The sequence below is a fragment of the Leptodactylus fuscus genome, chromosome 5, assembly GCF_031893055.1.
Source record: "Leptodactylus fuscus isolate aLepFus1 chromosome 5, aLepFus1.hap2, whole genome shotgun sequence".
In the NCBI taxonomy this organism is placed as follows: Eukaryota; Metazoa; Chordata; class Amphibia; order Anura; family Leptodactylidae; genus Leptodactylus; species Leptodactylus fuscus.
This window is the reverse complement of record NC_134269.1, coordinates 84,050,277-84,064,163: the sequence shown is the minus strand read 5'-3', so window position 1 is coordinate 84,064,163 and position 13,887 is coordinate 84,050,277. Positions and strand designations below refer to the sequence as shown.

The window sequence follows — 13,887 nt, the reverse complement described above, 5'->3', positions numbered from 1 at the left end:
GGATGTTTGTTCCTCAATCTAGCATGAAATTTGCCACAGACATAGATATTCACTAGGAAGGAAACATAGGCTACTTTTTAGGTCCCACACTCACCCGGAATCCCGACCGTGACCAGCGAAAGTGCTCTCCGGCTCTGCTGCAGGACCAGAGATGACATCATCACAGGTCTTTCAGTGGGGCTCCGATTGCTTGGCTGCAGTCTGGGGGTGGGCCACAGGGGAAGCCGAGCGGCCTGATACGCTGGTGGGCTTGCGTGGGCGGCACCACTGACAAAGTCTCCTCCCGAGAAAATGGCAGCTGCTCCTGGCTCGGAGCGATGACGCCATGCCGCTCAGCAGCATGGAGCCGGCATAGATTGTGGCCGCCTCACCCCACATTCTGCAGACAACCGCACCAGCAGCAGTGACTTTCGGTCTGAACAAATAGGGCTCAAGCACCTGAGCTGACGTCACCACGTCATGCGCGGGGCTTCAATTGGCCCAGGAACTGCATGGACGGAGCTATAGACCCACAAGCCAGCGTGCACCCACTCACAGGAAGAAAATGCAGGCATGCATGCCGGCATCTGAGAGCCTCACCTGCCGGCATCGCTGGAGCCCGGAACGCGACGTGGAGCAGTGAGTCCGCTGGGGCCTCTGGGGTCGGAAGGGGTACAGGGAAGTGTGCCGTACTCCCACAGATCGCCGTCTACTTGTGCACCGTGCATGGCCGCAGCAGCTGGCTGCACGGTCTGCCAACCCCATGCACCCCTGTAACCTCGGTGCACGGGATGCCTGGGGTGGGGGTGGAGCCGGGTTCACAGGTGTGGGTGGGGGGTAGTAAGAGATGGCAAAAAATGGGGCACAGGGTGGGGGGTGTAGGGGAGGAAAGGGGGCACGGGGTGAGGTGGGAAGTGGGCTCAGGGTCGTGGGTTGGGAAGGGAGAACGGAGCGAGGGAATGTTGGAGAGGATAGGGAAAAAAGTGGGGGGCCAGGGGAGGGGGCCAGCGGGGCGCAAGGTAGGGGTCCATGGGCGCACTGGGGTTCGAAGGGCCCACTGTGGCCACAAGGCAAAGGCGGGAGGGGGGGGCCCAGGCAGCACTGCAGCTGGGGCACACAGGGGGTGGGGGGCCGCGGACGAAGTCGCGGGTAATGCTAGTGTGTATATAGCTTAAGAATGATATCAATATCTAAACTTAACCTTTAATATTCTAGCCACAGCATACATTTAAATTCAAGGTATATTGCCTTGGTTCTTGGCAGAAAAAGGGTTAATATATGTTTTTGTAACAGAATTGCTAAATTATTAGTGTCCTGCTTCATTTTTCAGCACTTTCCAGACATGTATTCATGCCATTAAGCAGTGCAGACTATGTTGCTTCCCTTGTATGTATTGGCTACAATTAAATATAGAGAGCTAGTCTGTGGCTAATACATTGTTAATGGATATAAGCATCTTTATTTTTAACAAATGGAGTGAAGCTAGAAATGGATAGAATGGATAAATACAATGAAAAATACTGATCTCTGCACAATCTATCAGCCTAGAATGTCTAAGTATACAGGAAACCTCAGTAGGTTTTCTCTGCATTGCAGACACAACAATCAGCATAATAATAAAACATAGGATGGTACACCACAGTATAAACTGAGGGAATCTACCATTTTCCAGTCCCAGGCATGTGTTTTACACCAGCACACGCATCCAAGTCTATTCCCTATACTGCTCTTCAGTCACTAAAGCTTATGCTGTTTATATACCTAAGTAACAGACATAATTGGCTGAAGGCCACAGATTAGCATCATAGGCTTATTTGACATTTATTTCCATTTGCTACTCTGCACAGGCTTTAGGAAAGGGAAGGCCTCGTGCAACAGCCAATTGTGCAGTACGAAGCATACAGAACACAGGAATACATCTCCGTTTCTATGCAAGGGAATGATTTTTATGTACAGGATTTATATGTAGCTTCTATGTATATATAGTCTTGTCTATACTGCAGCACAAGGTACACTGTAAAGCAACATAAAACATAAAAGATACCTGAAAGTCCCTGCCCAGCAGTCAGCACATACATGTATTATACATAGAAAATATTACCCAGACACATACATCATTCTAAGTCGTAAGTCATTCCAACAATGCAGGACACATGGTCTTATACAACGTAGGACCATATACAAACTTGCAACATATATTTGCAAATACATGATGCTGTATACTATTACAACACTACACAGCATGTATGACACATATAAGTAATACAGGATGCTATAGACTGCTCTGCTAAACCAATGGACAGCAGACATGACACATATAACCAATAAGAAAAAAAAAAACATGGACAACAACAAACACGCCAGAGGAAAATTCATAAAAAATATTGATATTGATGAAATCACCAGTGTGGCCTAATGTGTTCAAAGAGGTGCGTTTGCTAATTATTATTATTATTATTATTATTAAACAGAAAAATAAGGAAAGTGTCAGAACAGCAGTGGAAAATGATATAATAAAGTAGAATATAAAATCCAATCAAACAGAAGGTCACATGACCACTGGGACCATGAGGACACCGGAGCAACGGGACAGGTGAGAGTGCTATTTTTTTTCACTGCCCCAGCTTATTTAAACTTTAAAATGGTTGCCCATTTTTTTGCCTGGATGACCCTTTTAATACTTTGTCACAATGTAATGTCAAATACTGTCTGTTCATGTACCATCTGATTTCTAAAGTGTTGAGGAATATGTTGGCGATATATAAACAAAGTTATTATTATCATTATTATTATTATAGTATACCACACCATACATTGTATGCTAGCACACATCTCAGACCTTACTATAATATACCTCCACACAGCATACAGTACCATACACCACCACACAGCATACATTACTACGGTATGCTACCAACCAGTATACATCAATACTCAATAACACCAGACACCATACTGTTCAATATACCACCACATAGAATATATTACTACAATACCATTACATGGCTTTCAGCACCACAAAATACCACCACACAGCATACACTACTACTCTGTAATCAGAATACATTTATTACATCCTTTCACATTGTATAACTTATTACCATCTTCTACTACACACCATACTTTACTACAGTAAATCACAATCCACCATACATCACAGCGTTAGATCAAGAAACATCCCTTACTAGAGAATATCACCAAACACCATACACGCAGGAACCATTATTACAACACAATATACATTACCAAAATATACCACCACACAACACTTATAGCTACAGTATACTTACTACCACACAGCATACATTATTACAGTATACTACAATACTATAGTATATTACTACTAAGCACATGTTGCTATAGTATACCATCACACAGCATACTGTATATTACTGCAGTATATCACTACACAGCACACATAACTATACCACCACTCAGTCAGCATTACTATAAGTAGAGTTTATTAACACACAGCATACATTTCTATGGTATATTACTACATGGTATATAATACCATGGTATATTACCATACGCCTAGGGCTGGTTGATTTGGCCTAAAACTAAAATCTAGTTTTTTTCACATTGATTGGAAATTTTTTAATCAAATGAAAATTTTCTTATTTTTGCTAAAATAAACTAAAAAAAATGTATGAGCTGGTACAGTGAGAAGGAGTCACATATACCCAATGCAGACTTCCTCATCCTACCACCAAAGACGAAGAAGAAACTGTTCATCGTAGCTTTCTCCAGAAGGAGAAAGGCTGCAAGGGATCCATCAGACTGCAGGCCATTACTAACATTGATTTCATGATTCTGATGAAAATCACAACTGTGCTTCTCTGAAATGGCGAATTCATTGATTTAATATGATTAACTGCTCAGCCATCCATACAGCATATAGTACTACAGGTTTACCAGCGCATAGCATACATTACTGTGGTATATTACCACATGGCATACAGTACAGTGGTATATTACCATACAACATATATTAGTACAGGTTTACCAGCACATAGCATACCTTAGGGCTAGTTCACACGTGAACTGCCCGCGCGGGTTTTGACACGGAGAGAGACGCGGTGAGCCGCGTCTCTCTCTTGTCAAAACCCGCCCGCCGCGACCATCGCTGTCGCAGCTTAACCCTCTGCTGTCGGCTCAAATTAATGAGCTGACATAGGAGGGAGCTGCTGGGGGCGGAAGCCGCGCGGCTGAGCCTGCGCGGCTTCCGCCTGAAGAAAGGACATGTCCTTTCTTTTCTCCGCTAGCGGCAGCCCGCCGCTAGCGGAGAAAAGAAGCCCGGCGGTCTCCATAGACCTCCATTATAAGGGGAGGTTTTGGACGCGAAATCCGCTGTCAAAAACCTCCCCTTATACTCACGTGTGAACTAGCCCTTACTGTTAATATAAAGGATCCCACCGGGAAACAAGCTTCTATGCGTTATTCCTTTTATTTCTCAAAATTATAACAATGTTTGGTGATCAACGAAAATGAATAAACGTTTTCGGCCTATCTGGCCTTCGTCAGACTCTACCTTACTGTGGTATACTACCGCACAGCATACATTACTACAGGTTTACCTGCACATAGTATGCATTACTATGGTATATTACCACATAGTATACATTATTATAATAAGTTACCACATAACATACATTGTTATGGTATACTTCCACACAGCAAACATTATTATAGTATATAATTATTATAGTAATTATTATTATTATAGTATTATTATAGTAATACTATTACTACAGCACATATTACTATGGCATATTACCACACAACATGCAATACATTGTTATGTTACCACACAGTATAGATTGCTGTAGTATATCACTACACAGCACACATTACTATGGTATATTACTACACAGCATGTGTTACTACAGTATACCACCACACAACATACTGTACATGACTACATTATATCACCACACAACACATAACACAGTATACATTACTACAGTAGTAGAGCACCATACAGCCAATATTACTATAGTATTAGTATATTACTACACAGCACACATTACTCTATTACTACTTAGCATGTAATTCTATTGTATATTAACACACAACATACATCGGTATGGTATATTGCTACACACCATACATTACTGTAGTATATTATCCCACAGCATACACTACTGTGGTACAGTACATACAGTACTGTGGTATATTACTATACATGATACAATATGGTATATTATAAGGCAGCATACATTACGTGTGTATATATTACCCAACAACATAAATTATTCTTTATTATAACACACCATGTAGTACTATGTTATATTACAACACAGCATACATTTCTGTGGTACATACCTCACACCATACATTACCTCACAATTACCTCACACCATACATTTCTGTGGTACATATCTCACACCATACATTACCTCATAATTACCTCACACCATACATTACCTCATAATTACCTCACAACATCCATTACTATGGTATATTACCTCACAACATCCATTACTATGGTATATTACCACACAGCATCCATTACTATGGTATATTACCACACAGCATACACGTAATACCATACAGTATACATTACTATGTTATATTACCACACAACCTACATTGCTGTAGTATATCACCACACTCTATACATTGATATAGTATATTACTACACATCATACATACAGTATACCACCATACAGCATCTATTTTGTGTATGCACAATGCACAGACAAGGCAGCAGCCGCACAAGTGCTGTATCCATAGTCTCAGCATCTATTATCCATGCCGAGGACAATGCACCTTCCATGCAGACACAGCAGCCATAGGTACCATGCCCGTGTGTGCTCCAATCCCTGCCATGTGCAGACATTGCACCCTGCCATATGTCCTGTGTATGATACAGATTAGCCTTGTCCAGTGCAGCACGCTGACTTACACATGTAGCTGGTAAATGGAGCATGCAGCAGAGTCATATGGAGAATGCGTACATAATAGACATGACGAGGGCTCGCCATACTCACCACAGCCTCCTTTTATAAGGTAGGATGTTGCCCCTGTTGGATGGAGTCACTCCAATCGCCATCTGCAGCACAGTCAGGTATTTCTGGTATTTCATTTTGCCTCCCCCCTTGTATCTCCCCTCCGATGCCCCCCCTCACACCTCTGCATGCGATCATGAAATTGGGATTCCCAGGCATCTGCCGTCCTGCCCTGTGACCCCGGTGTCCTCCTCCCTCTCTCTCCCGGGCTGTGCTCTGCTCTCCCCTCGGCGTGTCTTGTCAGCAGAGCACCATTTGTGAGCGGCAGATAGAGATAACATTGACAGCTAGAGGTGGCAGCGCCATCCTTCTTCCCTCTCCTCAGTCTCTGCCACCCCTCCCCTCCCCTCCTTTCCTCTGTCACTGAAGCCCAACAATCCTATTAGCACCTAGAATAGCGTCCCATTAATCCCCTCTCTGTTGGTTTAGGTCTAATGAGGTTGTAGCTCCAAACACCTAGCAGTGATCATATCCAACTTAGCAGAGCATCCTGGTTCCCTCTCCCTGGCATTGCTGCAAAGGGCAAGGGAGGGGGCAGGGCTGGCTATGGGCAATAAGCATATTAAGCAATTATTTGATACCACCCAAAGAATCCACCAGAGAGGCAGCTCAGGCAGGATGACAGGGGACCACGTGACAAGAGCCTCCCAGACCTGGAACTACTAGCGCAGAGAGAGGAGAGACATCAGCTGAGCAGCAGAGAGCAGGCAGCTGGAGCTCCAGTGACAGCAGGCTGCAGAGGACAGCAGCCAGGATTGGGGGAGGAGGGCAGAGGACAAGGACTTGTCAGGTGTGTGCAGGAGACCAGGGGACTATGCTGGCAAGGATAAAGGAGGAGGCCGCAACATGACAAGATTAAACTAAGACATTTAGCTGCCATTGTAAGCCTGCCTAGTTTATGACTTCTGTGTCTGAGCTATAGGGGAGGGGATGGGGGTAATGTATCATGAGTCAGTGTTACTGTAATTTGTACCAAAGTGAGCAGATGTCACATGATGATAAATCTGACGCATCTTTAGAAGGGGATTCAGACTGGTCCTTTGCTTGGCCAATGTGTCCCCTGCTACCTCTGGCGCCAGACCTGAATTGCAGAGATTTAGGACACACAGCAGAATTTCTCAGGCAGTAAATTTCTGCTTCACAAAAACTGACACAGAATCTGATGTGGAATTTGAGCTGCAATAGTAGGCCCATTTTTTAAGGATGACTGAGCTACCACCCACCTCTGAGGCTCCAGAACAACAGATAAAGGTGAGGAAGTGCAAAATGTGTTTCCTTGTGAAAATAATAATTATTATATTTGATGACAGAGGATACAGATGCAGGTATGTCTGCCATCTTTTTTTTTCTATTCATTAAGAAATGTTTATTTTTAATCTATTTTATAAATATTTTTTTTTTACTTTTCAGGAAGAAGAAGCACATGTTGCCTGTTTCACTGTAGATTTTGGGTGCACCCTCGCTCAACCATTTTCAAGGTTGCCTGGGAAAATTATGCCACAAAGCATAACTAAACTTTCAGGCAACTTTTGGTTTTCTGGCGGTATTTGTGTCATTAATACATTTTGTAATATACTTTATTAACAGATTTTGAGTCCTTTCTGTGAAATCCTGCATCTCTTTATTCTTTCCCTTGTTTCTGTATTGAGAGCTGTTCCTGTCTCTCACTAAGTAATTGTGTATGGAGTACAGGCTTGGAATAGGGGGCTGTGGAAAATTCTGAGAAAATGAGGGTAGGGCAGGGTCACTTCAAACACGTTATATCTCTGGTATTATACAACGTAGAAACTTTTGGTGTCAAATGAAGGAGGAGATTCTCTGCTTTCATATAACACTAAGGTTGCAGTGCTATTTATATTATTTCCAGAGATATCACTGGTTGAACACAGATGTGTTAGGATATTTACATACAGCTGAATGTACTGGGTCAAACTCTAGCATAGTATGGGTGCAAAAATGCTAATACAATAAACTTTTTAAGTAAAAATGGAAGATTTATTGTATTGATCTACATAAAAATATTTGTACTCATTACCATAAATCCAATAAAAATACCTTTAAAAAAAGAACCACACAATTTTTCAAAGCAAATTAAACATTTATTAAATACTTATTATTATTTATTTATATAGCATCATTAATTCCATGGTGCTGTACATTTGAAGGTTTACATACACTACACAAAATATACAAAACAAATATAATACTAAGACAAGTACATGTAGGTTTTTGCTGTCCGCTTGAAAAATCGGACATCTTTGTGAACGGACACTTAAGGACAGACACGGACTGTAAAGAATGCACATGATGTCCCATTTAAATCAATGCAAAATGTAACGGACACAGCTAGTGTCCGATGCTAATGTCTGCGTAAGATTTTGCATGGACATTAGCATCGGACACTAGCTGTCGGACACCGACGGTAGTGTGAGCGCCCCATTACAATGACCGACAGGGATAGAGGGCCCTGCCCGCAAGAACTTACAATCTATGAGGGAAGAGGGATAGAGACAGAAGGTGTAGGTAGAGACTGTTCAGATGGTGGTGTGGTGATAGTAGTGTTTAAATAAATTGAAAAAAATCGAATTACTTACCCCAATAACCTCACTCCCAACCCATATCCCATAGCTACCTTGGCATATAGAACTCATAATAAGATTCCATAGCAAAAGTAATCAATTTTGTCATTGCCATTGATCCCCAGATAAGGGACATGGCTTTTGATTCCATATCCAATTGCCTGTTCACTATCCATACAGTCTTTCTGGTCCATTCCCTAGTGGATTTACAGGTAGCCGGATGTCGGTTATTGGTGACTAGAGGATGTGGGGTACCAGCAGCTGGTAGAGATGGTAGTAGTTCATCTACTGTTGATGTTGCTGCTTGTCATGTTGTTTCCTCCCCTGGCAAAGCGGATGGTCCTGGTTTCTCTTCCAACTCCCCCTCCAGTTCATGAAAGATATCCACTGAGATAGAAGGAGTGGGACTCACTCTTCTGCTGCTGTTTCTTTGAACTCCATCTGACCTTCTGGTTCATGGAAGTTGGTAAAATAAAATAATAAGTATAAAAACAGAGCAAAAGCATATAAGGTAAACTTAGACATTTAATACATAGGGCCAGCACACATGGGGGAAAATGGTCAGGATTTTGAGGTGGAATCCACCTCAAAATCCGCCTCCTCACAATAGAGTCCTATGGGAAGCCTCTAGCGTTCTCTTTTCCGCTAGCGTTATTTTTCTGCTAGGGGAAAAAAGATGCGACATGACCTTTCTTCAGGCGGATTCCGCCTGAAGAAACCAACGGGACTCAATGGGAGGTGCAAAAACCGCGTCAAAAACTGCGACATGGTTTTTTCCGAGGTCTATTCACTGTGCTGAAGGAAAAAACCTGGAACTAAAAACGCCTCCAAAAAACGCTCCAAAAACTGCCTCATGTCAATAAAAACTCCAAAAAATGCTTCCTAAGGGCTAGTTCACACGTGGGCAAAGGGGCGGATTTTGACAGCGGATTTCGCTTCAAAATCCGCCCCTTTACAATGGTGGTCTATGCAGACCGCCAGGCTTCTTTTCTCCGCTAGCGGCGGGCTGCTGCTAGCGGAGAAAAGAAGCGACCTGCCCTATCTTCAGGCGGAAGCCTCCTATGTCGGCTCATTCATTTGAGCCGACAGCGGAGGGGAAAGCCGCGACCGCGATGGTCGCGGCAGGTGGGTTTTGACCAGAGAGAGACGCGGCTCGCCGCGTCTCTCTCGGTGTCAAAACCCGCGCGGGCAGTTCACGTGTGAACTAGCCCTAATTCCTGAAGCAGATTTTTTCCTGACCAAATTCCTCGACCACCTAACAACGTGCAAACTAGACCTTATGATCCTGCAGGACAAGATGAACTGCAGTGTCTCATAGGTAATTTTTAATTTTTATAAGGAGAGCAACCACTCTTCTCAGTCCTTTAAGATGTCCTTTATGAAGCAATCACATATGCTCTTCATTCAGCTTTTGGGTTTGTTCCCACAGGCACAAAGGGGGCGAGTTATGGCACGGAATCCACGTCATAATCCGCCCCCTCACAATGGTGGTCTATGGAGACCGCTAGCGTTCGTTTTGCCGCTAGCGGAAAAAAGAAGCAACAAGACCTTTCTTGAGGTAGATTCCGCCTCAGGAAGTCAATACAAGTGAATGGGAGGCGGAAACTGCGACGCAGTTTTTGGCACGGTTTTTGGCAAAAACCGCCAGGGTCCATTCACTGTGCTGGAGGGAAAAACCGCCTGACGTTTTTGCCAAAAAACGCCTCAATGTCCAAAAACCTCCTCAGGAATAATAATAATTCCTGAAGCGTTTTCTTTTCCGGATCAAATTACACCACACGGTATTCACTTGTGAACTAACCCTTTGACATTCTTCTCTAGAAAAAAAACAGAACCTTATTATAATAATTAAAAAAATATTTTCAAATAAAGATTACTCCTTATACTCCTTAAAGATTACTGATTTCATGTGGAGAGACAAAGGTTGATATGAACCCAGCCTGAGGGCTTGCTCCCCTTATCACACAGTCATGGGCCTGAATGAACCGGCATACAAGTAGTGAGTAAAGTATCCCTACCAAATATGCCGACTATAGTATCAATGCTTCCGCTATGCTTCTCCTATACTGCCGCCTATAGTATTTATTGATCACAGTATTAATAACAGCTTGCGACTGTTGCAACTAATCATGGGTTTTATGATTATTTGCAGTGATTGCATGCCATTGGGATAGATTTATGCAAAAGCTGGTCTTTATATCTCTTGCACAAGTGGAGGGTACATCTTATTTATGAGGAAGTGTACTGGTGCTGGTGAATCTTATGCAGCCTCATAGCTGCCATAGATTTTGGTCATCATTTATCCAGTCTTCTCATGAAAATTATGAAAAATCTGAATTTGCCAGACATCCCGCACATATCCACACCCTTTCCTTTTTGGCAAGGGTGGTGTAGAAGAGAAAAAAGTCACATTTGATGCATAAAACAAATAAACTGGCTGATAACAGGGAGTAATAAATTGTAGTCAGCCATCCTACTGTCAGCTCCTAGGTATAAACTGGCTGATATCAGAGTGCAATAGCTTGTATTTAAAAGGGCTCTATCATTGGGAATAGCCTCTGCTATACATACACATAGAGCAGACAGTGCACACAGACACTTCTGGAGTGCACTGAGAAGCTCATTAGCCTGTGAATAAAAACAGACTTATTCAAACACTACTGAGGCAATTTACATACTAAAGGTAGGTGTGGAATAGCCTTTCTAAATGCTATGCAAGGATGTGCTTATCTAAAAATGACTTTTCCCAATGATAGAGCCCCTTTAACCCATCCCACTGCTAGTCCCTTCTCAGCCTAAAAAGTTTGAAAGCAGAGTATAGCAGATTATATTCACCTATTTTACAGTCAATCCCTTCCTGGCAAAAACTGTCTGATGATAGGGAGCAATAGATTATATTCATCCATCCTACAGTCAGCATCCCTGGACTAAAATGGCCAATAACAGGGGGCAATAGATTATATTTTTTCATACTATTGTTAGCTCCTTCCCAGCCTAAAAGGCTGATAAATTGCAGCAGATTATATTCTTGCTACAGTCAACCCATTCCCAACAGAAACTGGCTGATAACAAAGAGCAATAGACTGTAACCACCTAACCATCAGTCAGCCCATCCCTGACCTAAGCAGATGATGCAGTAAATTGTCTTCACCTATCATACAGTCATCTCGTTCCTGACCTATGCTGGCTGATAACAGGGAGCAATAGATTGCATTCATCTATCCTACAAATCAACCCCTCCCTGGCTTAAAAAGTAAGAAACAGAGTGCAATAGATAAACCTCTTGCGGGATCATTTCTATTTTAGAGAATGTAAGCACAGCCTCTCACTCCTTTTTTGTGAATTGATTTATTACTCTGTAACGTCTCATTTTGTATGTACATGTGCCCTATAATTTCTAAATTTGCTGTGGAACATGTTGGTGCTATATAAAATATATATATATATATATATATATATTATTATTGCATTCCCCTCAGCATGTCTCTGGCCAGAAATGTGCAATAAAAATACTCACCTTTTCTTGGTTACTGAGATTTGCAAAAAATCTTTTCCAAACTTCATCTGCAGTAAAAACACACAAAAAAGCATTAGATTACATTAAAAGAAAACCTAATTAAATTATATGGATACACATCAAAAAGATATGCAATCATACTTACTTTTTTGGCAGGGACAGCAGGACAATATGAAACACCTTTAATGTCTTCTTCAGCATCCACAAGATCTTTTTTTCAGTTGGTTGCTACCTCTTTTCTGGGATGAGCCCAAATTCAAATTCCTTGGCAGAAAATGTGCTTTTTTTTGCTTTCCATACATTTTAATGGGAGTGCTCAGGCAGAATCCGCTTAAAGAACCAGCAGAATGTTTAGGGTATACTCACAGCAGAATCTGGAGCTCATTTTGAGGGGGATTGTTTTCAATGGGAATCAGAGATCGGAACAGTACACTGAAAACTATAAATAATTCTGTAATTTAAAAAAAACACATTTTAAACTAAAAGCAAATAAGAATAGCCTTTATAAGGGCTATTCATCTTTTACCTTTATAATGAAGGTCCATTTTAGATTTGTTCCTCATTCTGCTCAGAAAGCACAGGGGGCGTTCCCTCTGTGCTCTGAGCACAGCATTGTCATCCATTCCAGGGCCACCTTTCTTCTACTCCGTCGGTCATCCTCCTCATTGTCACTCCTCTTCTTACAGGAGACCACCGCAAAATGACCAATGGGGCAGTCGACTGTGCATATCTGTTGGCCATTTTGTCATGGCCTCCTGTAAGAAGAGGAGAAGAATGGCTGAAGGAGCAGAAGAAAGGCGGCACTGTAATGGATGACAATGCTATGCTCAGAGCACGGGGGAACACCCCTGTGCTTTCTGATGTCAACTCCGTGCTTTTTGAGCACAGGGGGAATGTCATCTGTGCTCTCTCAGCACAACGAACAATGAAGAAAAAAAATGGTGGCGCGGACCTTCAATATAAAGGTAAGAGATGAATAGCCTTTATAAGGCCAGGCACCCACCTTGCGGAAACGCAGCCTTTTTTGTTGCCGATTTTGTTGCGGTTTTTTGAGCCAAAACTAGGACTAGATTGAGCAGAAGTTAGAAGTATAAAGACGTTCTATATATTTCCAATTCCATTTATAGCCATTCTTGGGTTTGGCTCAAAAAAACGCAACAAAATCGGCAACAAAAAAAGCTGCGTTTCCGCAATGTGGGGCCTCTGCCTAAAGGCTATTCCTACATGCTTTTATTTTAAAACATGTCTTATAATGATAGAATCACTGTAAGTTTTCTGCTCAATCCTTCCGTGGAATGAGCAGCCTATCAGCCACAGAACCCGGGCGCAAGACAATCAACTGATCAGCCCTCTTCATCTGAAGGGAGGGAGGGAAAATGAAGAGGAGTTTAAGACATCAACTCCTCTTCATTTTCCGGTGTCTGAAAAGGCCCTTATTTTCTCACTTGCTGAAAAAATTAGCTACTGCTTCCCATTAAAATGAATAGGAGGTGGATTTTGATGTGGATTCCTCCTTAAATTTGGCATCATATTCCTCTATTTGGACATACAGTGACCACTGCAACCAATTATTGGCCTCAAGAGTCACGTGTTGCTGCACTTCTGGTAGCCACCAGAGGGAATGATGGTCATACCACCCGAACAAAGTATCACTTTTTTTTTTATTTTTACCTCATTCTTAGCCTTAAAGGGGTTTTTTCATCTCTTTGCTTCAACCAAGCTGCCTGCAGTATGTGCTTCTCACTTCCTGTATTTCTCCCCACCACCACCACCACTTGTGCTCTGTCTGCCCATCTCCTCC

At 42.4% G+C, this 13,887-nt stretch overlaps 1 protein-coding gene across 12 annotated transcripts in view; it reads right to left on the bottom strand.

Moving 5' to 3' along the window:
• TJP1 (tight junction protein 1) overlaps positions 1–13,887 on the bottom strand; it is a 352,070-nt gene that overhangs the window by 268,174 nt on the left and 70,009 nt on the right. For 5 of the 12 annotated variants that reach the window (XM_075273558.1, XM_075273559.1, XM_075273560.1 and 2 more), the window contains exon 1: positions 5,973–6,733. The exons of the other annotated variants lie outside the window; for them this stretch is intronic. In XM_075273558.1, the coding sequence (XP_075129659.1) occupies positions 5,973–6,067 (95 nt within the window). In that variant the 5' untranslated portion in view covers positions 6,068–6,733. Of the gene's footprint in view, positions 1–5,972; positions 6,734–13,887 lie in introns of those variants that run through there. 12 annotated transcript variants of the gene reach the window in all.